We start from the raw sequence: 27,641 nt of genomic DNA, 5'->3' as shown, positions 1-27,641 counted from the left end.
AGCACACCCAGCACCGATCAATAAAATAGATCGGCTAGGGAGCCACGAGCGTGAGGGCGTCAAATTAAACTGAATGAGAGCTGAAGGCTGCCGGAGAGCAGTCTGACAGGAACCTCTAAAGCTGTGCGTCACCCTATCTGTCATCGTTTTCTTTCTTTATTTAATGATTGTGGCATTTGTTAGGTGGCGCCGAAAGGTAGCGTGACTACATAAGCCTACCTGAGGCCATAGTGAGCAGAGTTCCCACAGAATATACTTTAATAGTTGTTTTGACATGGAACTCCCCACCACCTAACCTTGCAAGAGGTTAGAGACAGACCGGTATTATTTCAAAAGAGCTTTTCTGTAAAAGTAAAACTGCTTGTACTAACAAAGTGGCACGTGGTTCATTGATCTTTAGCACTCCCTTTCTCCGCTTTTTGCAAAGCCATGTAGTGTACATTTCTATGAGTCGCCCGGACATGTTGCTACTGATTTATCTGTTGGATTTGTGCCATTAGTCAAGGCCTATCACTGCCAAATATTCATATGGTTAACTCAATCTACGCAGATTTTCAGCGATGCTTTGATGTTCTTGAACTTCTTCATGTCAAAACACCTCCAAAAGCTCCAAGGGTGTTATGTTTTTGATACAGGTGAAGCCCAGCTGCTCTGATTGTAATGAATGACACACACACACACACACACACACACACACACAAAGATAAGGGATCTTACTTGCATTCCTCCTTTGAGACCCTCTAAACTCTCTGTCCTTCATGTGCAAATCCCTCAACAAGCTGGCATAGTGTGTCCCCCTGGGTTGTCCTGTTCAAAGGAGCTGCAGGGTCAGACTTGGCAGGTCAACCTTAGAGTGCCAGAGTTTACCCCCAAACTATCCCCCATCCTTCTAAAAACACAAGGGCCCCCAGATCTACTATCATCCTTCCTCACGTCCCAGCCCCGTGTTGATTTACTGCCTCAGTGCACACCCCGTATAAACATATCATCCTCATGTCATCATGCAGGCCTGCTTCACTGAGCTGACGTCCAGATTTGGATGAGTTATCCACTTCTCTGCGGTTAACACCATGAAACATTAGTCATAACCAGGCCAGTTTTCTCCAGAAGCCCCTTCATCTTTGCCTCCAGAACATTTATCAAAGACTAATCCTGGTTTATCTGGAAGCACATTCACTCTCAGGTGTTAATGTTTATCTTAAGAGCCATAAATGGGAAGTTCATTTGCAGCCCTTTTAACATATTTGTGCCAGGAAGCTGTGGCGCTAACACCCAAAAGCGATAACAGAAGCCTAGCCGTATGTTGCTTTCCACTGCGAGAGCCAGCAGCTCATGCAATATAGAAATATGATAATTAATGAAATAATAGATTTTTTTCTTTATTTGAAAGATCCTTTTAGAATGACTTGAACCCCATTTCCTGTCGTAATTCTTCTCTTCAACTTTCCCTACTACCACAGTAAAAGGGCTTAAGGCCAGCCCTCCCCCATCAGTTGCTTTTGTGTCATGTTTCAAAGACCCATTCCTCAGTACAACATAAACAAATGACACTCGAGTGCATTCAAACAAACTTTGGCCCTCTGGAGCTTCAAATTATTAGGTTTCATGTTACGTATTTACAGAAATGTGTAGCGTAAACTGTCCATCTCTTATTCTTATAGCTACACTGGCATTTTTATGTTTTTTTTCTTTTACAAGTCTATAAATTAAGCTATGAAAGATATTTTGGAATATTTTGTGTTATCTCTGTGTTTCCTGAAGGTGCAGTGAGTTGACACCACACGATCTGTTCCCTGCATGACCCCTGACCCCTGTGATGAGAGAAGAGGCCTGTCCAAATCAGCTCTGTGACAAGACCTCAGGGTGTCCTGCAGTTTGTTAGTGGAGCCAGATGAAATTACATTTGTCTGCTCCACAGTTTTCTGTTTGTTTGACTTTTGCCTTGAGACACTCTGAAAAAAAAAAGGCGAAACAGAGACTAATGCAAAACAAAAGGACAGAAAGGAGGTTCTGAGTTAGGGTGTGTTATGGAAAGAGCCTTATTATTTCTTAGTGTTGGATCTTTTCCATTGCACCTGCGAGCTGGGACCTGTCTCAGATGGGGGGTGTGCAAGCTAACCACTGTACCTTGGAGACAGAGGCAAACAAACGAAACGGCAAGATACTGACCCCAAGGAAATGTGGCACTTTCCACCATAACAAGCAGTTTCCCCCAGCTGACTCGAATTTAATTGGACGGTCTCAGATGCTTTCAAGAAAATACAGTGTGTGTATTTCATTAGAATTTCTTTATTTGATGGTGCTTTTCCTTTTAAATCAAGTAGCTATTTAAAAAAAATGTTTGAATTGCTTAAATGAATGAGAAGCACTTGGGGTCATAAATCTGTGACAAACAAACAGTTTAGAGCTCCTAAAATTAACAGAATATTGACTTGTTTAAAACAAGCCAGCTGAGCCCATCTTTAACTGGAACACATGGGCTGGAAAGAGACAAATGGGGAGTCCTCGCTCAAAGTCTAAAATATTTTTACAGGTGTTAGGCTCGAGTCCATTAGGTTTGGAGCTGTAGAAAGCCACAGCTTTCAAGTGGTCGGCTGCAAACGCTCCCAATGGGTTTATGGCATCTTGTGGAAGGAGAGCAGTCACATGTGAAGGACAGGCAAACAGAGTGGAGGTGATAACTAAAGATAGCTAGAGGTCAAAGATAAAATCCCTGTAGCTTGGTGGGTGAACGAATAAATGCATTATTTTAATAGAGATATTATTTGTATGCACGGATGTGCCTGAAGTCGGAATATTCACAGAAAGAATTGCTACGTTGGTAGGTGAGAGTCTTGTTAGTAGCCATATGGGAGCAGTAAGGAGGGTGACGGGGCGTGAGGGAGGTACCTGTTGGGTCTCATGTACTCCTGTCACTCTGATCTTATCAGGGGGCCAGACCAAGAGGAGGACCAGCTGTCACTCTCCCCGCTCTTTTGATGTGCTCCTTCAGAGCTCTCACACAACACTTCAGAGGAGTCAAGGCTTGTTTTTTGTTCATGATGAGAATTGGTGGCTTTGTTGGCGAGCCAGTTGACAAACCCAAAAGTAGGGGGAAAAAATGCAAGATAAAGCAAGATAGTTAGTGCTCTCTGAGGATATATGAGGCCCGGGTGGTTCAATTTAGTAGTTTAGAGCCTGAGGCTGGACAAAAGAGAAGCAATTCCTTGAGCTGAAACAGGACATCCTGCTCATAAAAACGCCAGGACATCCTCACGGAGACACTGAAACTGATAAAAAGAAAAAGGGGAAACGTTACCTAATACTTCACAAATACACTCTCCATTTGCCATAATGAGCTTATGATTTTTTTTTTTTTTAAATTGCACACTTTAGGTAGAGTCCCACTAAGCTACAAGGGGATTGTGGAGTAATCATTTTGCCTATCCAAGCGTGAAAACACTAGGAGTGGACTGTTTTTTACAAAGTTTGATGTTCAAGCAGCACCGACATGCTTGAGCGTTAACTAATAAACTTTAAGCATTACTGGATTAAAAGTCAATTTTCCATATCCCACTGATTTATATAATCTCAGCTGTTTTTAGCTGAGAGAGCATGTTCACACCTTCCTTTCTGGATTCCTACTTCAATGTTTTTAGCATTCATATATTAACAAAACAAGAGTGATTTTTAGCCAAGCAGGGAAAGCAATATCTACTATATGGATAGTAGGGTGAAAGTAATAAAGTCTTCATATATTTGTGGTCTCCACAAGATAAACCCGGTCACTTAGATTTACAGGAAATGTCCCTGTTAAATTACAGATAGCTTGTAAGTAAGGTCAGTGGTACTGTTAGATGTGGCAGCATTAAAATCTTGTTTCCGTTTCAATTCCTGAACAGTGATAAAATATCATGATTTGCCCCATTTCCACGACACCATACGCCACACAAAATACTATTTTACCACAAGGAAGAATGTAATTCATTTCAACAGCAATTTTTGGCCCTGGTGGCCCATTGTGTGGTAGTCACATAACACATATGCAGAAATCACTTTTATATTACTGATTTGAATTTAAACATGCCCACCAATATATAAACTCTACTGTAGTAAAAATGTACCGTCGCTTGCTGTTAATATTTCTTTTCTTAGCGACATCAGCATTTTATTATTCAAGGATTTGCACATCATTGTAATTTACTAAATTTGCAAAATACTTTTCCACTTGCACATCTGTCTGTTTGACATTTGTGATTTTTAATTGAAATGCCTCAGCAACGTGTGGATTTATTTAACCAATCAGATGTTACTTTATTATCTGAGATTACTTTGATCTCCATCCAAAACTGTAATTTGTTTACTTTCGTTGATGATCAGATACCTGAGCTTCCACTGAGCTTTGTATTCGCTGCTAAATTAATTATTATTATATTATCATTAATTTTGTCTTCACATATTTTCTTACAAATGTGTGTCTTTACATGGATTGCTAATACAATCTGTACTGTAGTCTGCCCAATTATCCGTCTGCCATTGTTTTTTTTTCATATAAAAAAAGCTGATAATGTTGGCTTCAAATGCTAGAACCCCACGACTCCCTCACATGCGTGCACAATCTTTGTCTCAGACAATTGCTTGGCAGGAGCGAAAATACTCACAATGCCCTCAGTTACTGTGAGTGCGTGCCCTCCATACACTGCGAACTTTTGAACCAGCTCTTGACCACAGCTTGAAGGGAGTAGAGACAATGGTTAGTAAACATGCTGGAATGAATGAAGGGATTAGGTATTAAATGACAGGATGTGCTTAAAGAGGAACAGGTGGTAGCTGAGAAAGGGCCAGCTAAGCCCTAACATCATGCATCTCCCTGCAGCTTTTTCTCCATTTTCTGCATTTTCATGCTCTGTCTCTATTGCTCTGCATCTTTCACACTTGTCTCTGGTTGCTCATCTCTTCCTGTTCACATCCCCGCTTTTCTAAAGTGTTGTCTCTCCGTTCACTATCTCTATTGTCCACTTCTACACAACCAGCGAAGCCTGCTCCTTAACCCAAGTCTCAGACTATTGACATTCATTAGATTGGACATTCCGGTCCAGCCCCATTCATATGTACAGTAAGCAAAGGGACAAAAGCCTCCCCACACACTACAGAGCCCATCCCCCATCCAAAGGACTGCAGTTGAGTTGCTGGTTGAATCAGTGGCTTAACTAAAAGTGAAGAGACTACAGTTAAAAACCCAGTCATCTTGTCAACATGATCGCTCACCACAAAATATCTGGTGACATTTCAAAATACATCCACAGTTTTCACTAAGATGTCATGTAAATAAGCTGTATCATTGCATTTTGCACGTTTGCACCATCAAATAATAATCTCTGTGTTACTGTGCCAACATACATCTTTTTCAGCTGATCTTAAGTTCTCATATGAGCCAAATCTGCAATCATCCTTCAGAAATCAGTCCATGATAATCTGAAATAAAAATGACTAAATGACTAAACATGGCCGTGACTCGGCTGTGGCTATTCTCATGAGTCAGTCTGCTTTGGCTCTGTTATCCAACATGTTAAACTATAGTTAATCCTTCTTGTTTTCTTGCAGGATCCTGGAAAAGCATGAGACCCCCTCCTGGGCTTCCGGGGGGGTTCCACTTTGGGCAGGAGAGGAAAGCTCCTCTCATCGGAGTGGTAATGAGTTTCTGAGCTCACATTTGTCAACATAGTAAATCCACATCTTATATCTGAAGCCCAGCACCCTCTTTCACATGAGGGAAGCAACACAGCCTCAAATAAATCATGTATATAAAAAAAGAACTACAGGATGGAAAATATACAAACAAGAAATGAAGAGAATTACACGATAAGCAGCGTGAATTAAAAAAGGAGCATTATATACTGGAGTAACTGTGATGAGGAGATAAAACAGACTGCTTGATGTGGTACTGTGCGCTGTGAACATGCAGGCAGATTGGGAAGGGCTGGTGTGGATCGGGTTTTGGGATTACCTCATGCATGTGTAAGAGCAGAATCCCTCCTCCATCTGTGACCCAGTGTGAACCAAGTCAAAATTGAATTACTGTAGTACCTGTCTGTGACACGCCCTTTGTTGTTCTTTTTCTGCTCTCAGTCACGCTTGTTTGTGATATTTACCTTGTTTTGCAGATGTGACATTGTTACAGGATTGCTAACTTCAATCTAAAATAATCTGATTCCCTTTTTTATCTCTCTTGTTATTTTTGGGACAGTTACAGAGATGGAGCTGTGAATGGACTATTAATCAAATCACATGCATGTTAACTGAAGAAGTAAGGCGTTAATGCATAATAAGATCACTGTAACTGTAAAAGCCAGCTCAGTGGCGTGCGTTTTTGGCACCGTTTAACTGTACTCAAAGTAAATCAGCATTACACATGCACCTATTTATAACTCCCTGAACACTCACAAGCCGGGTCTGCATGTGCGTGTAAGGAAACCTAATGCGCTATTTTAATTTTTCTACTTACTTAGGTAATGTACCATCATTGTTTTGATGCTATTTCAATCAAGACTTTTTACAAAAGTACGTTATTTAAAAACACTAAACGAAACTAAAGCACCTTTGTTAACACCTTCGACTGGCAGGTGTGAGCCAGGAAGATGTCTCATCTTGATTAGATGTGATCATTTACCCATGTGTTCACACGTATATGGTGTCAGAGTCAGAGCAGAGTGGCTGTAATGAGATCCCACACGACATCTGTAGTCCTTCAGTATGACTTGACCCGTATCCACTGGGAATCCTTCTCCTATGTGTACACAACTTTAAACCCTATAAAATGTCATGGGAAGATCCTGTTTGCAGGTGTTTGCCTGCATACCTGATGCTCAACGTGCTGCTTTCAATTCCACCCACCGTGGTTTCATCACCTTGGCAAATTATTTCCCCCAGGTATCCGAGTATAATCACAGTTAAGATTCTGACTGATTCTGCATGAAAACGCAAGATTTTGCGTGGAATGGGCTTGCAGTAGACAGCCAGGCTTGCCCTCTTGCCATGGTCTCAAACAGCGAGTTAAAAGAAAGTAACTGGCTGATATGTCGGACACGGAGGAAAATAATAAAGAAAGCCCAGAGACGGCAAGCATAAAACAAGACCCCTGACCTCTTTGTTATGACGAGATGCTCTCTCAGAGATGAGCTGGCCCTACATCTGGAAAGGTCACTGAACACACAAGGTCAGCCGACGCGATCCTGCAATACTCAACATCAAAGACAAGTCCAGCTCCTGTCATGCTCTCTCTGAGCTGGGCTGAAAACAACAGCGCTAATCCCACCGACCACTTGCTGACACTCTTACAAAGAGGACAGAGGTCAGCTGGATGTACGAACCCTAATAAGCTGTTTTGATTGTTGCAACTTTGTGAACTTAAAGTGCTGACTTAGATCAGCATGTACCCCCCTCCCCCTTTTCCCCATTGTGTCTAAAACGAATAGAAGAAATGTGCTTCTGCTCTTTATTGAGCATTTCTATTTAAAAGAAATGCATTTTTTAAACCTCTGAAGGTAAAGTGAACATTTCTAGTTAAAAGAGCGCGAGACTCATGCTGAATAAATGATTCATGAGCCAAAAATAACGGCCTTCGTAATGACTGGATTTGCAGGGACCACATCAAAGCAAAATTTGATCAAATGCTGAAAATGTTTGTCAGGCCTGTAAGCTTCTTAGTTGTGAACTTTAAGGTCACTGTGGCCTCCTGATGGGAGAAAACATTATCAAATATGACCAAAGTAGAGAGGACTGATTTTTGGAAGTGCTGCCTACCTTCATTCATGCCCTTTCACTCACCCCATCTCTGAAAGAATTTTAATGGAAAGATACCAAGGCGGGCTTTTTAGAAACGAGATTATTGGGCAACTTCGTGCAGCTGCCCTCTGCCTAAGCTTCTCATGACAGCTCAGAAATGAGGAGGCTCTTATCATCTGTCATTACTTCTAAATCCCACGTGCCCCTTGCTATACACACCGACTGATTTAAAAACTGCACGTCTCTCCACAGAAACCCGAACCTCTGCAGCGACCGTCATCGAGGTGTCTGTTTGCGAAACTCTAGGAGTGGGAGTGTGTGTTTTAGTTCGTCATTGCAAGTATTTACTTACATTCAAACGAATGGGGCTGATAGGTTTAACCCTGTAATTAAACACGACCGGCTGGTTTGATTGTTGAAGCTGCGACTTATTAAACCAACAGCTGGGCAGAATCAGGAAAGCAGATAAGGAGCTATCTATGCTAAACTGGGCAGTCACAGTTAGAGATGGACCGATCCGATACCAGGTATCGGTATCGGTCCGATACTGACGTAAATTACTGGATCGGATATCGGAGAGAAATAAAAAATGTAATCCGATCCATTAAATATCAAAAAAGGACCTCACAAAACTTGCGACACGGCCTAACTCGGCTCATAACCGTAGCACGTCGGAGCAGTGTGCTCACGTGATAGAGCGGCTGTGTGTATTTGTAGCCTCACTACCAAACCAGCATTTCATCTCCGAGGAAGTGATCCCAGAGAGAAGTAAAGCAAGTGTGTAAGTTCATCTCTGAATATTTGTAAAGCGTACCCACGTTAAGCTTAACAACTGATACATGGAGCGACTGCCTCTCTCTCTCCCTCTCCTGCCGCTACTTCATGAAACTGCTTAACGATCAGCTGATCAGCTTTTCTGTCGCGAGTCCGTCTCTCTTCTTTGTTTTTGGCCCACTTTGCACCAGAAAGAGGAAACCAGCGGCTGAACAACAGCAGCACGTTTAAGCTTGATAAGCTGTTGTTAGAATGTATTTAATATTACTTTCTACACCAGGATCCTTTTCTACCTAGCTGACGGCTGGTAACTGTGCAGGGGCGGATCTAGCAAAGTTTAGCCAGGGGGGGCCGATAGGGCATGAACAGGGAAAAGGGGGCACAAAGACATACTTTTCTTTCTTATTCTCATTTAAAATGTCTAGCTTTTAATAAATAATTATCTGAATCTTACACCCAAAGTTTTAATCTGATGTAAAATGTATAGAAGTCCATTACTGTATATAGTAACTGTTAAGTCTAATATACCCTAGTAAGCTATAGTACTTTTTCCTTTGGGAACATACCATCTGTGCAGTCTGCAATTCTGTAGAAGAAAGATGTTGAATCTATTTAATTATTCTTGAAAAATAATTTATTTCTGTGCATTTTTTTTTCATACTGCATCAAATTAAAGTTGATTACGTCGATTAAGCATCATGAGGTGGAGGGTGGTTCCCTTTTTTTTTGCTGGGAGTTTGCAACCCTATTAGTTAGGTTGCTTAATATTTCTGCTAAGTACTCTTTAAAATACCAGAATAGGGAGGAATGTGTAGGTTTAAGTTTATTAGATTGATCAGTGTTGCTGAACTATGAAATATTTTGGGTGCAGTGTATTTTTTTACATACAGGTATAACAGAATAGCTTTAGTGTTGTTGTTTATTTAAACTTGAGTATAACCTTATACAAAATGCAGCAAGATATTTAAAAAACAGTTTTATTGATTAAAAAACACTATATCGGATTCATATCGGTATCGGCAGATATCCAAATTTATGATATCGGTATCGGTATCGGACATAAAAAAGTGGTATCGTGCCATCTCTAGTCACAGTGGGATGTTTGTAAGGATTAAGTAGAGACTTTTCCAACATGACTGATAACAAAGAGTGAGCAGAAGAAGAAGGAAGTTACCAGATAAGACACTGGCAACACTGTTTTGCTCACTGGTTCATTTTAAAAATGTCTACAGTATCTAGCTGTCTGAATATATGAGAAAAAAGGACGCACAAATCTCGCAGTGTACATTAAATATCAGTTTATTCAAATAAGATGGATAACTATAAGCAATCAGCCAAGTGAAAGTAAAATGGTAAATAAACAAGATTTATTTCTCGTGTACAGACAGTTATAAGACAGAGAAATGAAATTGTTCAATGCAGCTGCAAGCTATGAGAAAATTCCATTATAGCAATATGTATTTTAAAATAATTAAGTGTAAGAGTGGTAATTTTATACATGCAGTACATACAGTGATTTTTTTTACACTTTCAGATTCATTCATACATTGTTGTTTTTTTCTGTGTTTTTTTGTCATAGTAATTACACAATCAGTGCACAAATGTGATCCAACTTGAATTAGGGGTTTTCTTACAATAGACTGCATTAGATCTTAACAGTTCTGGGAGGCTAAAGCTCTCTGTGTTTTCCCCAGGAATTCTCATTGTGCCTGGAGGAAACTCTTCTACACCAGGGTCATGACCTTTAAGGAGGCTGGCTGGAACCGACGAATCTTCTTCTTCAGGGCTCTGGAAGCTTTGATGCGGCAGGCTGCGGGCTCGGGGCGGGGTGGGAGCTGCTTGAGGGGCCTTCCAGCTGCTGTGGGTCCCAGCGCAGCCTCAGCCCACACCATGCTTCCCTCCTCTTCATGGCTGTCTGCCTGCTCTCCTTCGTACAGGGACAGGCTGCTGTCGGAGTCTGAGAAGGATTGGAAGCTTTGGCTGGACTCGCTATCTCCAAAGCGGTTGGTGGTGTTATCGCTCATCTCTCCCTCGCTGCTTTCAGCGATGGTGGAGTGAAACAGTGAGGCGCATTCAGCTGAATACTCAGACTCACACCTTGGAGGGTAGTGACTGGTAACGTGAAAAGGTGCTGGAGGGTATTTGGCATTAAGACTGTGGAGAAAAGAGCTAGAAGACACGGAGGACTGGAAGGGGCGTGCAGGTCGTATCCACTGGCCTGGCTTGGCACTCATACTCTGGACCATCTGCATGCTCCCTGGTGCCAGAGCGTGGGGATCTTTTAACCTCAGACGCTGACCACATGAGGCCTGGAACATATCCGCATCAGAAGGCCATTTGGCAGTCATCTGCCTTTTCTTCCTCTGCTCTACAGGATGCTCATACTCCAGAGACTGCAATCTGGGGCTTTTGCTGGACTTCGTAACAGCATGGCTGGGATGCGACTTTGGGTAGGTCTTGTGGGCAGACATGAGTCCAGGACTGTAGAGGCTGGAGTCTGAGCCTGAACCCTGTCTGTATCCCTCTGTTTGACAGGTGGGATTTTTCTGGGTCGCTTTCCCCTTTCCCGATCGTCTGTGGTCTCCCTTTCTTCCAGTGCTCATCTCTCTGGTCCTCTCACAGAAGGAGTCAAAGTTTTGGTGCCTCGCAGCTCGAGGCTTCTCGTTGGTTTTCCTTTTCAGTTTCAAAGCCTTGCTTTTACGATCTGCCTGCCTAACCTTGCCCTTCTGAGAACCCGCAGGGACAAATTTGGCATGGACAAACTCAGGTGAAGCTGTGTGACTGCCATGAACCTCAAAGCCTTGACTTTCCTCTGCACTAGAGCTATGGGTCATCACCGGTCTTTGCCTGTGATCCTTCCTATCTTGCAGCCTTGGTTCTGGATTTTCTCCACATCGTTTGTCAGAAAGGCTCTTTGCTACACTGCCATACCTTTCTTGTGGTTTATCATTTCTCTTCAGCGATGAATAGGTGACCTCATCAGAGCTGTACTCCTTCATGGCAGCAGGATAGGAGTACTGCTGTGGCACCTGTGGGCTTCTCACCGACTGTTTATGGTCTGCAATATCGATTAGCTCTTGGCTGGAGTATGCCATGCAGTGTCTCTTCTCGGTGAAGTCTAATGGAATGATGTTTGTCATCTTAGTTGGAAGAGGCTGCAGCATAAGCACCTCTTTCTGAGCCACTTCAGAAAAAACACTTTTATCTTCAATGGGTTTCCTGCAATAGTCACTGTGTTTCTCCAGAGTTTGACTTCCTGCATCACTCTGGATTTTGCTCAGGCTGCGCTGGAGAAGGTTGTCAATGTAATGTGTCAGTGTCTTTGTCTCATAGGCCTTTTCTAGGGTGTTGTAACTGTTTCCTGGGGGTCCTTGACCCTCTAGTAGTCCATACATGCTTGCTTCACCCCCATTGGAAAAGATGGGACTCTGGAGAGCCACCGCATGCAGCGGGCTGGGATAGTGGTACTTTTCCGTCCCAATGCGGGACTCCAGATTGCGCTGAAACTTTGGGTCCCCTGTGGAGGTCTTAAGGTTTGGACACATTGGGGGTTTCTTTGCATCCACAGACTTGTGGTAGCCTGGAACTTGAGCCAGCATTCTGTCAAGATCACCTGATGGAAACAAAAACAAACATTAACTTTCCACAGCTCTGGCTCCTTTTACAAGAAGAAAGACTGTCTTAATAAAAAATTAAGAGATGTCATTACCAGTTGACACAGGTCTTGGCCGCGCCTGTTCGGAGCCTGTAGCGCTTGCTCGGATCCTGCTGCTGCCCAGATGAAGGCCTGAACCCCGTGGAGGGTTGGGCTGGGTAGTGTTCTCATCAGCAGAACGTCGGCGGCATACATCAACTTGTGGTGGAGGGCTAATGTGACAATTAGAAGGGCTCATGGGAGCGAGGAGAAGGCTTGTTTGTGAAGATGACAGGCTCTCGCTGTACACCGAATTGCACGAGTTTGACAGGGAGCAAGAGCCGCCGTCACTGAGCTCATAGAAACCTTGAAAGAGAAGGAACAATTCAATGAGTATCTTCTCAGTATTTAAGAGTATGTGTAGTTGGTTGGGTGTATGCTTTAATATAGTATGCCACCACACCTGAACTTGGCCTGCTGTCACTCTCCAGCTGCTCCGTGGAGGCCTTGCTCACATCCAGCTTCAGCTCACTGATCTGCTGATCCAGCTCCTGCAAGTGAGTCTTCAGGCCCACATCCTGCTTCCGAAGACGAGACTGAAAAACAGGCAACAAATACATAAGTGTGAGTGGTACACCCTAGAACAAAGACCGTCTCTAAAAAGACTTCCTTAGAAAGGTAGAAGATTTCTAAGCTACACAGTAAAGCTTCCCATGCAAACAAGGATTTCACTCAGATTTTCTTTGTGCCAGTCTCTGAACAGGAAAACTGGTCTTAAAAGTCAAAGTATATGTCAGTAATGCTGTAATTCCATTAGGATTAGGTCTGTTGTTTAGATAAAAGAAGCTCTAATGTAGAACCATCAGAAAAACAAAAGCGACTCAGCTGTGGCTGATGATTAACCCCAGCAGGACATGGGGGAGCATGGAAGAAGCAGTGGTGGATAACTCATTTCTCCCCCACAGCGAGGGGCTGGCCATTGTGTAAACTACTACAGGAGGAAAGCTTGGGGGTTGGGGCAAAGCACTGCTTACTTTGCAGCTTGAGTGGGGTATTTACTGTTACAGTGGTTCTTAAAGTGAAATCTCTGGAGTCAGTGCCTGCAAACACACTACTTTGAATGCTACATTCTCTTGGAAGATCACGTTAGATCATCTGGTTTCTATTTAAACTGAGACCATTCTTGGAAAACTCCCAGTTGTTATCAGCATGATTGCAAAACGCAATTTAAACCTTATGCTGTCTGATGCATTTGACCAGTGCTGCATGTCAAGTATAGCACCCTAATCCCTTGCACTTCCTTTAAAATGCTTATAACAGCAGCGTGCATGGAAAAAGCTTGTCATGGAAAACTCCACAGAGCTCTCTGTCTCTACAACTCCTCTGAGGAACAAGACTCCCTTGATTCTTATCCACAGCAAAAGTTCCATTTTTTTTTTAAATTTCCCAGCATTAGTGGTTAATGATTGAGGTTTGACCCCCTGCGGTCCGCATGCACAAAGTGCGCGCGCACACACAGCTAAAAAGTCCTCGGGTCCTGCAGTGAACCTTGATTTATGACACCCATCCTACTTCCTACCCCCAGCTGAGGACATAAAAGTGTGTCTGGTAATAATTGAAGGCGGATTGCACATGAGCATCAGCTGACGGAAACCCTTTCTATACAAATAAACTGTTTATTAAAAATAAATTAAAAATAAATAAATGTGAGCACAGTGAAGCTCTCTAATATTTAATGAAAACTGCAACAAAATATCATGACAGCATCAGGCTGTGCATACGCATAATATCACAAGAGACTCTGTTGTTTTTCATCTTTATAGCTTTTTAATGAAATGATATCTTACCAGCTGTTGCTTCAGGGCTGTCAGGGTCGCCTCCAGTCGCTGCTCCTCGGCCCCCATGAACCTCGCACCTTCTGAGTCTGCGTTGACCGAAGTGACCGGTTCCTCTCGGTCGACTCTCAGCGCCCAGTTCACCATATCGCTCTGTCTGTCCCGGAGAAGCTGCAGCTCGTGCAGCCCTGCCAGAGCAGCCTGCAGCCTCTCTCCGACCCTGCTGCGGTCCACTACGGCTGCTGCGCTCAACATCCCCGTACAAGAACCCTTTCTGCTCAGCATGCTGAATGATCAGCGCCGCCCGGGAACATCCAGAAACACAGTGCCGTTAAGGATAACCGCTTCCCTTCTCCCCCGGCCCTTGTTGTGCTGTTTGGATTTTAAACTACCTGTTAGAATAAATTTTGAGTACAGAATAGGGACTAAACTCCTCCCACAGACCAAACGGTCCTCCTCCTTATTGGCTGGCACGTCGGTCCCAATGAACATCTGGTTCTAATCCTCCCCATTCAAGTCCTCGCTGACTGAAGCTGCCCAGGCATGCGCAAAGTTCATCTGCGTAATACCACAAGATACCGCAGACACTTTATTATGCGATTTCCATCATTCTTTTGTTGCTATTAATCTCTCCAGTAGCGGAGCAAAACAAAGATCCGAAATCATCTTTGTGGACATCTGCCAATGTTTTCAGGGAAAGTAGACGTGTGAATAAAAACGACAGGTCTTTCTGTAGTCACGAGACAACGCATTTAATCCCATCAGAGGCGTGAAATTCAACAAATTTGAGGCAGAAGGTTCATCTTTAAATTGGTGTGATCTCGATGGCGCTTTAAAAAAGTCTTCTTCAATATAATCATCATCGAGTTAAAACTCACACAAATCATAAGTGCTCATTTTTGTTTTTATTGTTATTATTTTTTAAATGGATACCTGCAAGATTAAACAAATGCAATAAAAGAGACTGGCCGGTTGATATAGACCAATGACAGATAAACAGCTCCATCGTGTGGTTGAATAGAAAGATACAGTTTATTAACATGACACTGTGGCTATTTTTTTAAACTCATCATCTCTATAATGAGTTAAAAACAGGTGCTTTAAGCTGAGAAAATGATTAATAAACTCAACTTAGGCTTTTAGAAATGAAACTGTATTTTATTAAGGTATTATAACAACACAGCTATTAAGAATGACAAGCAATGCCTCACATACCTCATGTCACTAAGTGTTAAGAGCCAGCTTAGCAGCACAAAGTGGGAGTGTGGTCATGACTGTGGATAAAATACGAGAAAATTTATACAGCACTGAAAAGAAAGACAATGATTTTTGATGAGAAAGTATGGATATTGTAGGGTCTTACAATATAAAGCACCTTCGGGCAACTCTTGTTGTCAGTTGATGTTGTAGAAATAAAGTTTATTTGAAATGATATGAATCACGTGGAATGCCCATCAATTAGATACAGTGTAGTTTATACATATTTTTAATGGGTGATCTCATCAAAGCCAAGTTAATAGAGTCAACGACTGGAAGAAGTCTACACATCTGAAACATTAGAAAGCACAACTTCAAATAAAATCTTTCTATGAAGATAAACTCTATAGTATCTACTTTTGAGTAAAAAATGAAAATGTTGTGCCTTATCTTATGAATTTACATTTACAGTCAGAGTGAAAAGGAAGCACACTCAAGCTTTCATGTATCAGGACATAATAAAAATTATCTGTTTCTAACCAGGTTTTAAATTTGGCAAGTCAAAATGCAGGAAGACTGTGTGGAAAAACTGCATACGTCCCATGATTCATGATGTTGTAGAACAACCTTTGACAAAAACTTGAAGTACTTGTTTTCTGTGTGGCTTTATCAGTGTCTCACATTGTTGTGGAGGAATTTTGATCCATTCTTCTTTACAAAATTGCTTCAGGTCAGTGAGGTTTGAGGACATTTGTATATACACAGCTCTCTTACTCTCTGACTCAGCTTGAGGTCTGGACTTGTTGTAGATTTGCTAGATTTGCTGCTGTGCTTGGGATCAGTGTTGTGGCGCATGAACCAGTGTTAACCACGCTTTAGCTGTCGGACAGATGGCCTCACATTTGACTCTAGTATACTTTGGTATACAGAGTTCATGGTCAACTCGATGACTGCAAGATGCCCAGATATGAATCTGTCCTGAATGTTTTCCACTTGTGAATAATCTTCCTCACTGCAGAATGATGGAATTGACATTTTTTGAAAATGGCCTTATAATCACTTCCCAGTTAGGTTGGTAGCAACTATTACTTCTTTAAGATCATTACTGATGTCTTTTCCTCCATGGCACTTTCTTACCCCTTTAAGTGCTATTGAAGCTGTATGGATGCTGTAAGGATGTATTTACAATGTTGAAGTCTCTCAATTTTTGTGTGTTTGTCACACTTAAATATTTCAGACCATTAAACAACATAAATAAACATCTTTGGAAAGCTGATTTCAATTTCTCTAGCCACACGCAGGCCTGATTACTGCCACACCTGTTCTCGATCAAGAAACTTGAATTGGACCTGCCTTAAAAGCCAGACATCATGCTGCAATCTGAGGAAATTCAGGAACAAATGAGAAACAAAGTAATTGAGATCGCTCAGTCTGGAAAAGGTTATAAATCCATTTCTGCAGCAAACCAAGGTGAGAGCCATTATCCACAAACAGCGAAAACATGGAACAGTGGTGAACTTTCCCAGGAGTGGCCAGCCGATCAAAATTACCCCTAAGACTGCAGTGATGACTCATCCAAGAGGTCACAAAAGACCCCAGAACAAAATCCAAAGAACTGCAGGCCTCACTTGCCTCAGTTAAGATCAGTGTTCACAACTCCACCATAAGAAAGAGACTGAAATGGGCAGAAATGGCCTGCATGGCAGAATTCCAAGACGAAGACCACTGTTGAGCAAAAAAGAACATAAAGGCTCTACTCAGTTTTGCCAGAAAACATCTTGATGATCCCCAAGACCTTTAGGAAAATACTCTGTGGACTGACGAGACAAAAGTTGTACTTTTTGGAAAGTATAGAAGTAAAAGTAACTGCATTCCAGAAAAGAAACATGGTACGAGCAGTAAAACATCGTGGTGGTAGTTTGATAGTCTGGGGCTGTTGTGCTGCCTCAGAACCTGGAAGACTTGTTGCTGGTAAAGGGAACCATGAATTCTGTAAAGCATCCTGAAGGAGAATGTCCGGCCATCTGTTCATGACCTCAAGCTGAAGCGCACTTGAGTTCTGCAGCAGGACAATGATCCAGAACACACCAGTAAGTCCACCAATGAATAGCTTAAGAAAAACAAAATGAAGACTTTGGAGTCAAAGTCTTGACCTGAATCCGATTGAGATGCTGTGGCACAACCTTTAAAAAGGTTCTTCATGCTCGAAAGGCCCCCCCCCCAATGTAGCTGAATTACAGCAACTCTGCAGAGAAGAGTGGGCCAGAGTTCATCCACATTGCTGTAAAAGACTCACTGCCAGTAATCGCTTGATTGCAGTTGTTGCTGCTGAGGGCGGCCCAACCAGTTTAGTCCAGGTTTGGGGGCACTTTTTCACACGGCCATGTCGGTTTGGATTTTTTTTGTTCTCAATAATAAACACCTTCATTTAGAAATGTGCTTACTTACTTGTGTTATCTTTGTCTAATATTTAAATTTGTTTGATAATCTGAAACATTTAAGTGTGACAAACATACAAAAAATAGGATATCATGAAAGGCGCAAACACTTTCCCACACCAATATATTATTCCACACACTTCTTCTTTATTTGTTTAATATATTTGACATGGTGTCCTGGTATCTAAATTTGAAAGGGGGTATGCTTTCTTCTTACCGTGACTGTATCGAGTCCTGAGCTGGATAAATTAAAGGTGCAATATAAAAAATTAAACGATGTTCTCCTAACCACATACGCCTCAGTATGAAAGCAAATTAAAATGAGGGAAGTTAATTAAATCTTGACCTTTGTTCTTTCATATAGCCATTAATTATATGTCATACTGTATAAAGATTCCAGTCTTGCTCTTTTATGGCATGAAAATCTAAATGCAACAAATGTTAGTAGACTCAGTATGATTCTTAGGACAAACATCTGAGTTCTTTCTAACTCAGCTGCTGTTTCAATAACTAAGAAAAACAACCTACCTAGAAATCGGATAAGAAATAAATGACAGAAAATGATTGAGCCACCACTTCATGCTATGGGGGGGCAGCATGAGACTGTTCATTTACAGTTAAATAAATAATATACATTTATTTATTTAACAAAAATTACGCCAAAATTAAGATACATTGTGTGGAAAAAATAAGTACATTGTCACTGCTTTTATAGGGATAACAGAATAAGTACCATGTATTTGCTGCTAGTCAAATGAGCAGTGCTTGATTGACTGACCATCATTAAGTGTGAGCAAAATTCTGGCAGTTTGCTGATCAGGTGTGCATTAACTCAATGCCACAATAAGAAAAGATAGAGGGCCAATAATTAAATGAAATAGGAATTAATTATATATAAAAATCCATCCATCCATTTTCTTTCTCTTATCTGGGGCCTGATCGCAGGGGCAGCAGCCTAAGCAGAGAAGCCCAGACCTACCTTCCCTGGACACCTCCTCCAACTTGTTCAGGGAAACCAAAGTGTTCCCGGGCCAACCAAGAGATATAATCTCTCCATGTGTCCTGGGTCTGCCTTCGGGCCTCCTCCTGGTGGGACATGCCTGGAACACCTCACCCAGGGGGCGCCCAGGAGGCATCTATGTCAGATGCCCGAACGACCTCAACTGGCTCCTTTCGATGTGGAGGAGCAGCGCCTCTACTGTGAGCCCCTCCCGGTTGGCCGAACTCCTCACCCTTTGGAGAAAACTCATTTCCACTGCTTGTATGGGCGATCTTTTTTCTTTCGGTCAGTACCCAAAGCTCGTGACCATAGGTGAGGGTAGGGATGTAGTTTGACCGGTAAATTGAGAGCTTCGCTTTTACACCATCAATTGCTACCTTATCGTGGTGGAGGGGTTTGTGTGTTCCAGGGATCCCAGGGGCTTTGTTGGGGGCTTTTTGTCCTCTGGTAGGGTCTCGCGTGGTAAATTGGCTTGGGTGAGGGACCAGACAAAGAGCAATTCATAATCCTCTATGAGCAGAATATTGAGGGAACAGTTCACACTGCCTGAGACAGCAGGGCCCTGTCCTGGAGACAGGCCCGGGAAGGGTGCCCAAGGGTGAGCGTCTGGTGGCTGGGCCTCAGTCCATGGTGCCCGGGTGGGCATAGCCCAAAAAAAGGCCATATGCTCACTCCTGTAGGCCCACCACTCACACACATTGTATACTTTGCGGTGGCCAGGGTGGCCAGGGGCACCGCATGGAATATATAAGGAATTAATTTATTTTAAACATTAAATAATTAGTTTCCAATTGTAATTCATTAATGATATATTTAAATAATGATTTAATGACACATTTATTTAATTCATTTTGGCATTTGTGGCCCTTCAATGAAATATCAGGAATGATTTAAAACAAGCAATTCTTGTAGTCCATCAGTTCGGGCAGAGTTAAAAGAGGGTGTAGTGTGTTTTTACTATGACTGCTGTTCACACTGAATCACAGGTGGAAAATCAGGCTGCCCGAATTGAAAATAAATGTTTGTATGTGCTAATAAAACAAGCTTCAGAATGAAAGCAAAATAAGGCTAATGAGGCTAATTAGTTCTTTGCCTTATATAGTGTACAAAGGCTGCAGCCTTGTTCTATCATGGAGATGTTAGCAGACTCCCATCAGTATGACTCACATGAGAACATCTGAAAAAAATAATAATAATTAATTAGTTAGTTATATATATATACAATTAATTAAATATCAATTAATTTCATGTTCAACATTTAATAAATTATTTATTTATTCATTTCAATTTTTAATTAATTAATGACACATTAATCAACTCCGGCTCCACCCATACTTACACATACCCACATGCATGCTACATGGGATTAAGAAAGCTTGACAACATGGCTTAAAAAAATGAAGACACTAGACACTAGAGGGTGGTGTTACACAACTTCTCAATTTATGTGAGAATCCTTTTTACACTTTGCTATATTGTTGCTGCATACACTTTTATGGACGTGGCATTATCGCTCTCACCTGGAATTCTGATCATGGATGGAAAAATAACGCCATGTCACTCCTTCACTATGTAGCGGATCATGAAACATGAAGATTATTTTTAAGATACAAAGCTAAAATCATTTGTTTACCAACCTCTGATTGCACAAACACATCCGCATCACTTTGATAGTCCACTTTGGCAGGACCCCCATCAAGATGCTCACATTATAGCAAACATATACAGTGCATTGTGAAGCCCACTCCTTACAGGGATAGCGTCATGTCCTTGTGATGGTGCTGGAATAAAACACTGCTTTGTGATGCCTGGATGTAGCTGTGCCCTCATCGCCTTCAAAGCACTTCCTTCAATGTGACATCACTTGGGGTACTGCTCCAAAAAGGTCCCCTCTCTTTAGCAGTCAAGTATGTACCAAGTTTCTTATCCTCTTCCACTTGGACTTCCAAAAGCACATTTAACTGCTTTGCCAGCCAAGTCCAAAAATATCTATCTTTGTGTGCCGTCTCTTTTTTTTTTTTTGCGTGCTGCATTTATCAGCATATTTTCCATCCTCCCTCTTTTTCCACACACTTAAGGTATGATAAAACAGACAAAAGCGCGTGGGTGCGGATCCCTTTTATGGTATCCCGTGACACTTCTTGAAAACAGCCAAGACAGGAGGAGTGTTTTGTACATGCTCAGGTAGATTTCAGAAACAAAGCAGCAGACGATGATGCCACAAACAGGATGCGCGTGATGGAAGGGGTAAACATGAGGTGCTGTCATATGTGGGAGGGTGAGAGGAGGAGGACAGGAGTGGATCCATTGTGAGCTCTGTGTACATGGAAAAAAAAGCTTTTTACATGTAGGCATTTTGACCTTTTAACTTCAAAAGATGAAAATCTGATATCACAGACAAGACACAGGCTTAAAAAAGAAGCAGAATTCCTCTGAAGGGAGTTGCTGATTTTGAGTTATTTCCTGGCCTTGTTGTATTGTCACATCTTTCTGTGTACTGTTGATCTTGTCAGGGGATTCCCATGCAGGCTCACTAATTGAAAATCCAGGTAACAAAGGCCAAGATGGGGACTTTCAGAGATCAAAGTGGCCCCTTGTATCTGACAACAGAGCCTCCCTTGCTTTGCCACCTCTGGCCACCGCAACACGAGTATCACTCGCTGCACTGAATGAATGAGTCTTGTAGAACCTCGTATGGCGAAAACTGCTTTTTTGATGTTAACACGCAGCTGCTCACCAGTCTCCTTCCTCCACTAGAGTTACTTAGAGAGATTACGGCATTAAATTTTACGTCCAAAGTGAGTTTTACTGGGAAAGTTAATGCATCTGTCCTTCATCTGCAGCTTCTTACACATATACGTGCTCTTAAAAGAAAGGCTGGCGGTAGAATCGCTCTCTGCTGCGGTTTTGTATGTTATGAAACTGTTGGCTTACTTTTAATGCCTCAAGTGATTTTTAATCTAAAGAGATCCAACTCGATCTCGCCCATGAGACATGTCAGGGATTCCAGCGGGCTGCCTGGGAATTCATTGCTCTTAAAGTTCCAAAACAGAAAGCAGAACTGACATTTGTTGATCCAATTTATGTTACTGACCACACTCAGAACAGTTCCCAGGAATTTTTGTTTTTTACAAGGTATTTGAGATATGTTCTGCTTGTGTCTACAGTTTCTGACTTAAGAGCAAAGATCAGACAGTTACTACGCAATCCACCATGTCAGTTTCCAATTCATTGCCAGCGGAGCAGATCCAAGATTTTGTCTCTTGATGAAATCCCAGATTAGAGGTTTGTGTCTGTGTGTGTGTGTGTGTGTGTGTGTGTGTGTGGGTTTGTAGCTGCGAGTTGTCCACGATAAAGCATATTGAATGGCCTGTCTAATAGTGTTAGAATTCTCCTTTGGGTTAGTTTCATTACTCAATCCGGACATTTATTTAAATAATAAAGAGGGATATTCATTAAAGCAGGCATAACACGGGTTCCCTCAGGTAGAGCATTTAAATCCTGAAAAGCTTATATGAGGTTTGTAAAAATGTCATAGTTTAGGAAGACCCGGAGGATAATTTAATTTTGAAAGGTACAAAATAAATTTTTGGGGCACATGGGCGTATCTCCAGTGTTGGACCGGACTGATGGTATCTCTCTCTATCATCTTGTCCGCTGTGTGCTGAACTAACTCTTTAGACTTTCATTTGATTTGCCCTCCGAGTGCAGAAACCCCGCACAAGAGAGAGACCTTTATACTGCAGGCTCGCAAAATTATCTCCTCATCAAATTTTATTTGGGTTGAGCAAATTTTTGTTTATTCAGCAAGTGAAGGAGACTGGCTTCCACGCTGTACTCCTGCAAATCATAAAGACATCAGTCTAAATTAACTGATTTAGTATTGCCTTACCTTTTGAATGCAGTGTGCTGCTTTCAGCCAAGTTCCACTGGATGGTCTATACCTCTTGTGTGACAAGCTGGGAAAGCTGTTTGGAAAGTCTCCCCCCCCACTTATGTATCCTCAGTGGGATTGGTCAAGGGGCACAGTGTGCTGTGCACAATCGGCACAAATGTGGAGTTAAAAAAAAAAAAATCATATTTATATGTTTACACCTGCTTCACTCTCACCCTCATATATTTTATAGAGATTTGAGATAACTCATGTGTACCTATGTGTACAGTATGCATGTCTGTTTGGGCTTCAGAAGGAGAAAAACAGAATTAAGACGTTAGTCTGAAAGACATCATTTACCAGGGGAATGGTTACATTTCACGCATGAATGTAAAAGTGTCAAAGTCCATACAAGGGACACTTATCATGGAGAGTCTCAAATGGCCTGTATCTTTTCATAGGCATGGAGACATTCATCTGAGCAGTGGAAGGCTTGGACATCGTACTTAGCTAACCCTGTCTGCAGTGCCCTGGAGACCCATGCTACTCCACAGACTGCAGCATAGGGAATAAACTGAATTCCACATGTGCTAATAAAAAGGAGATTTTTATTATTGCTAATTAGATTTAAATTAGATTAAATAGTTTCAGACAGACCACACAATGTCACAGTCCACATATTTCCTTGCTGTCATCTCTTTGCTTTGTTTCTAGCCAAACAACAGCAGAGACCAGACACTTTAATTTTCTGCTTTTTTCCAATTGCTGCAGCTGAAAAGATTGTAATTCCCATAAACTGTATATAAAAGAGAGATTTGGCCCCAGGGTCTGTGCTGTGAGCGTAGAAGTGACCTAAACTTCCAGTTTTTCTGAAGGCCTGCAGGGGGGGGGACTCCTCTGGCTGTGAAAAAAGAAAGACAGTATAGGAGTCCATGGGGAAAAACAATATCTCAGTAAAGAGTTTATGGTCTCAATTGCTACCTTCAGGTCTTATTTCATAGAGCATGGTGTTCATTTTGTAAATTATGATCCCATTTACAGTAAAACAGAAGATAAAGCAGGGTATTATTTAGGGCATGACAACCTTGTGATTAACAAGTTGCTACTCAGTGTGTAATGTTCCTTGTTTTCTCAGTCAGATTCATCATTCCTCTACATATGAAATAAAAAAAAAAAAAGAAAGAAAAAAGCAGATTAAATAAAAATACTTAAAATAAAGTTTTACAACAGGAGTGTACAAACCAATAGACAATGACACAGTGGCATGTTTTTATATACAGTGTAGTAGGGCTGCTACCTCTGGACAGAGTTGAGGAATAGCCTTAGGATTTGCAACGAGGTGGAAGACTGAAGGTCACTGACATTTCTTCTTTTTTGCCAACAAAGATAATTGAACAGTAATGGTTGAAACAACAACTCACTTCTCTGGTCCAACTCCTGCCCAGATTGAAATGAGCCAACAACAATGGAACAGTTTGCCATTAAAATCCGTACAGATATTAATGCAGTAAGCACCCTGTATGTGACTCTTGTTTGTAGCTACAAGTCTACTGCAGAAGACAGTCCTTGTGAACTAGAGCCTGAGCGATTTATGAGGTTTGTGTTATCCATTTGATTTTAGCCATTAACTGATCTATGGGCATCAACATTCATAGTTGCCAATAAATGAAATGGAAAAAAATTGAAGAAGATTAACACCATTCAGCCATGTTATGAGTGCTGATGTTGTCCACTAGAGGGCATGTTTGTTGTCAGCAAGACATGTTTAATACGCCACAAACACCTAATTTTACCTGGTCTTTAAGTCTGATGTCATTAGCCATGTCTGGGCCCAAACTCCACTGCAGGTCCATAACTCAAATGAAAACAGAATTTATTAAATTTAACAGAGTTAGAAGTTAGCACGGAGTTAGCGCGCTAGCTTCCGTCTAAATATAATATACCATCTTTTGACTGAGAGATTTCTGAAACAAATTAAGACGTACAGCTCTGCTATCACTTCCAACATAAATGAAGACAGGAAAATAAACGGCAGTGATGTTTGTAGGGTTACTGAAGTTTGGCTAGCTGGTATATAATGATGTGCTGCATGATCACTAGCGACACAGCTATGTTAGGATAATATAAACAGTGAAGCTGGAGGATGAACGCTAATGAACGGAGGACTTTTTTCCACTCGATTAAAGTTAATGTGAGGGTTCCCGATGGTTAGGGACAAATGCAATTGCAATTGCACGGCAGGATGCTGTAAAGGGACCAAACTTCAGTAAGGAGAACAACTGAGATAATAAAAACTGAGCTTTAAAATGATTAGTGGTAATAAAAACCAACAGTGATCACTGACTGTTTTTAGGGGCTTGTTGAGATTAAACAGAACAAAATACAAAGCATTAAAACATGTTAAAAACACAACAGTCTTATTAAAAGCAGAGTAGTTTGGGCCCGGAAGCAGGATTCATCACGTTATCACTTAAAGACCTGATAGCAGTTTTATGAACAAAACTAGAAAAGATTCTGACCCCCCAAATTCTCTGATTTTAGTCAGAATATCAGCCACTAGCAATAAATTTGAAAAATGAAACATGTTCTGTTAAGGTCTAGGAAAGTGTAGAAAAATAGCTGCGAGGGACTGATAGCAACAAGAAATTCTTGGCTATGGGTAACAGCATAAGCCAACAGTCACAAAAACTTTCCACTGTAAACTGTCTGCAAGTTGTTCCAAGTCGTCCTGCTGTTTGAGTTGTCTACATTGGTTAGGGTAGTTTCTCACTGTTTCTCCTTGGCTTTTGAATGTAATCATTCTGTGATTCCATGAAGTACACAGTGATTCATTCAGTGCATGAAGCTGTAATGACTGAGGGCTGCGCAGATGGCAGAAGACGGGCATTGTGAAGGAGAATAACGCAGACCACCTAATTTAAAATATATTAGAAATGAATTTGAGCTGCTTACATTTTCGAATTGTGAGTTTGGTTCAGAATTAATTATTGTAAACTATGAATGGCAGCTAGCCCATTTTAATCTGTATGAAGCTGCACAATCCTGACCATGACACACATTTGTGGTTCTGAGTCAAAAGTTTCAGTGAAATGATTGTGATAAATAAAAGCCAAATACAATCAGTGTGCCGCTATCACATTTCAAAAACTGATCAAAAGTGTAAGTATACAATACAGGCCTTTATCCGCTGTTTCTCTATTGCACCAATGCTCGTGAAGAGAGGAAGTTTTGTTTTCCACCCAGCTTCTGTTATCGCCATCCAGTGAAGGGAAGTTCTGTTGTTAAAGAGAGCTACGTGTCATTTGTTGTGTCCTTTGTCCTGCATTCGATGTTTATGTATGTTTATCACGATGGTGGTAGAGACATAGAAGCTTCTTTTAGCTACAACAACTAAATCTCCTCTCCTCCTTTCGGGGGGACAGAGCATGTTGCTTCTTGTACACAGGAACACCAGCAGACATTGCTTTAAGCCATCACAATGAAGTTACAAGACAAACTCGGGAGAACCAAACCTGCCTTGTCTAAACCTCCCTCATGTCCGATCGGAATCAGATTTTGGCATCAAATCTGCGTGAGATGAGTTTGTGCTGAGATCTGTTGCTGGGTTGATAGGAATATAACCACAGGCTACACAGGCTGAGTGCTGAAATGCTGCAGCATGCAGGTGTGCAGTTTTAAGGGGCCTCTTTATTTGCAGAATCCCCTCCTGTGGGGAGTGTGACAGAATTGCTCGTGCCCCTAGGCTAACGTTACAATACGTCTGTCCGCGCAGAATGGTCGAATTCATCAAATGTGCCCCCGACTACCCCACTCCCCTCTCCCTTATACACAAATAGAAAAATGTGAGCCCCTGCTTCAGCTCTCTGCTTTTGAGACATGAGAACCTTGCTGTTTGTCAAGACAAATCGATGCGCTGTGTGATTTGTAACCACAACCCGCAATTCATCAAACTGAGGCAAACTGCGGCTCTCTCCCTCCTTGATTGTAGTCAACAGGAAAACGGCAGACTCAGGTGATCATGTGCCCGTCGGACGAGCAGATCCTTCAGTGTGGATGTGAGAAAATTACACCTGATAGGTGGACGAACTGAGGCGGATATCGGTGCAAGGAGGCTCAATCAAAATAATACATCACAGCACATTAATTGAGGAGATCAAATCCGAAACCTCAGCCTGACCCCTAAACACTTGATCCTGAACCCTTTCCCTCCTCTGGTGTGCTAATCCTCCTAGAGCCCTCCGTGGGAGCTCATGTGGCCGGGAGGAGATGGACCAGAGCCCAATGAGGCTGACAGCACCAACACAGCTGGCCTGCTGAATCAAAGGTTGGGACTGGGACCTGCCTTGGACGCTCTTTCACACAAGTGATGATTGCCAAGGAGAATGAAAACCCTCTCCTGCCCCATGCCCGTGTTGCGCTGGCCCCTTCAGAAACCACACTCCATAGTTAACATTATGTGCTAGCTAGTGATCCGATGGCCGTGAGAGGCATACGTGAGTGTGTTTCATTAGACACGGGACCACACAAGACTGTTGTTCGGTATTTCCATAAACATTCGAAATAAAAGGCAAGATCTATCAAGAGCACCAGATTAAAGTTTGATTTTGCACAAACAAAGGCTCAGGGCTGCGTTCCCAGAGCCATCATAGAGCGAAAGTCCACTGAAAAATGTACCTTTTTGTTTTTGAGGTGTTTGCCCGCAACCTCTGCGACTCACATGTCTTTAAAATTATGAGCAGACTTTTACTGAGGCCCACACGGGGAGGACAAGAGCCATTCTAGAGCGTCCTGTTTCCCAGGGCTTTAGTTTTATTGTATTTTCACTCCAGACGCCCACTCACGAACACTAAGTCAACAAATTTATCTGCAATTAAAGGTACAACGAATCGAACAAACAGAGCTCAGCACAGTAAGAAAAACAATTGCTGCTAACCGCTCTCCGAGGTAGAGCAATTATGCTTCCCTCCTATCAGGAAAAGAGTAAGGATTAGGAGTGTTTGTAACAAGATAATGCGCAGCAAATGTTTGCAAATTCTTCAGCATTACTCCTCACATATCTAAAGAATGAGAGCTCTAAACTGCACTGGCAGGCCGTTACTCAGACCTTATATGCTGAATGATATCC

General features: G+C 41.9%; 1 protein-coding gene and 1 long non-coding RNA gene across 2 annotated transcripts; both read right to left on the bottom strand.

Moving 5' to 3' along the window:
• Positions 1-9,821: 9,821 nt before the first annotated feature.
• Positions 9,822-14,505, bottom strand: dact2 (dishevelled-binding antagonist of beta-catenin 2). The gene is made up of 4 exons (XM_003441215.5): positions 14,020-14,505; positions 12,636-12,768; positions 12,248-12,538; positions 9,822-12,151 (listed from the first exon to the last, which is right to left on the bottom strand). The coding sequence occupies exons 1-4, from the start codon at positions 14,290-14,292 to the stop codon at positions 10,263-10,265; spliced, it is 2,586 nt and encodes an 861-aa protein (XP_003441263.1). The 5' UTR covers positions 14,293-14,505; the 3' UTR covers positions 9,822-10,262.
• Positions 14,506-19,651: 5,146 nt separating this feature from the next.
• LOC112841932 (uncharacterized) lies at positions 19,652-22,657 on the bottom strand. Its single transcript, XR_003213428.1, has 3 exons — positions 22,535-22,657; positions 20,280-20,958; positions 19,652-19,819 (listed from the first exon to the last, which is right to left on the bottom strand). It is a non-coding gene; the product is annotated as an uncharacterized LOC112841932 (long non-coding RNA).
• Between the last annotated feature and the right edge of the window lie 4,984 nt (positions 22,658-27,641).

The sequence above is a fragment of the Oreochromis niloticus genome, linkage group LG13 (assembly GCF_001858045.2).
Source record: "Oreochromis niloticus isolate F11D_XX linkage group LG13, O_niloticus_UMD_NMBU, whole genome shotgun sequence".
Taxonomy (NCBI): domain Eukaryota; kingdom Metazoa; phylum Chordata; class Actinopteri; order Cichliformes; family Cichlidae; genus Oreochromis; species Oreochromis niloticus.
The sequence above is the reverse complement of the archived record's forward strand: the minus strand, read 5'-3'. Positions and strand labels throughout refer to the sequence as shown.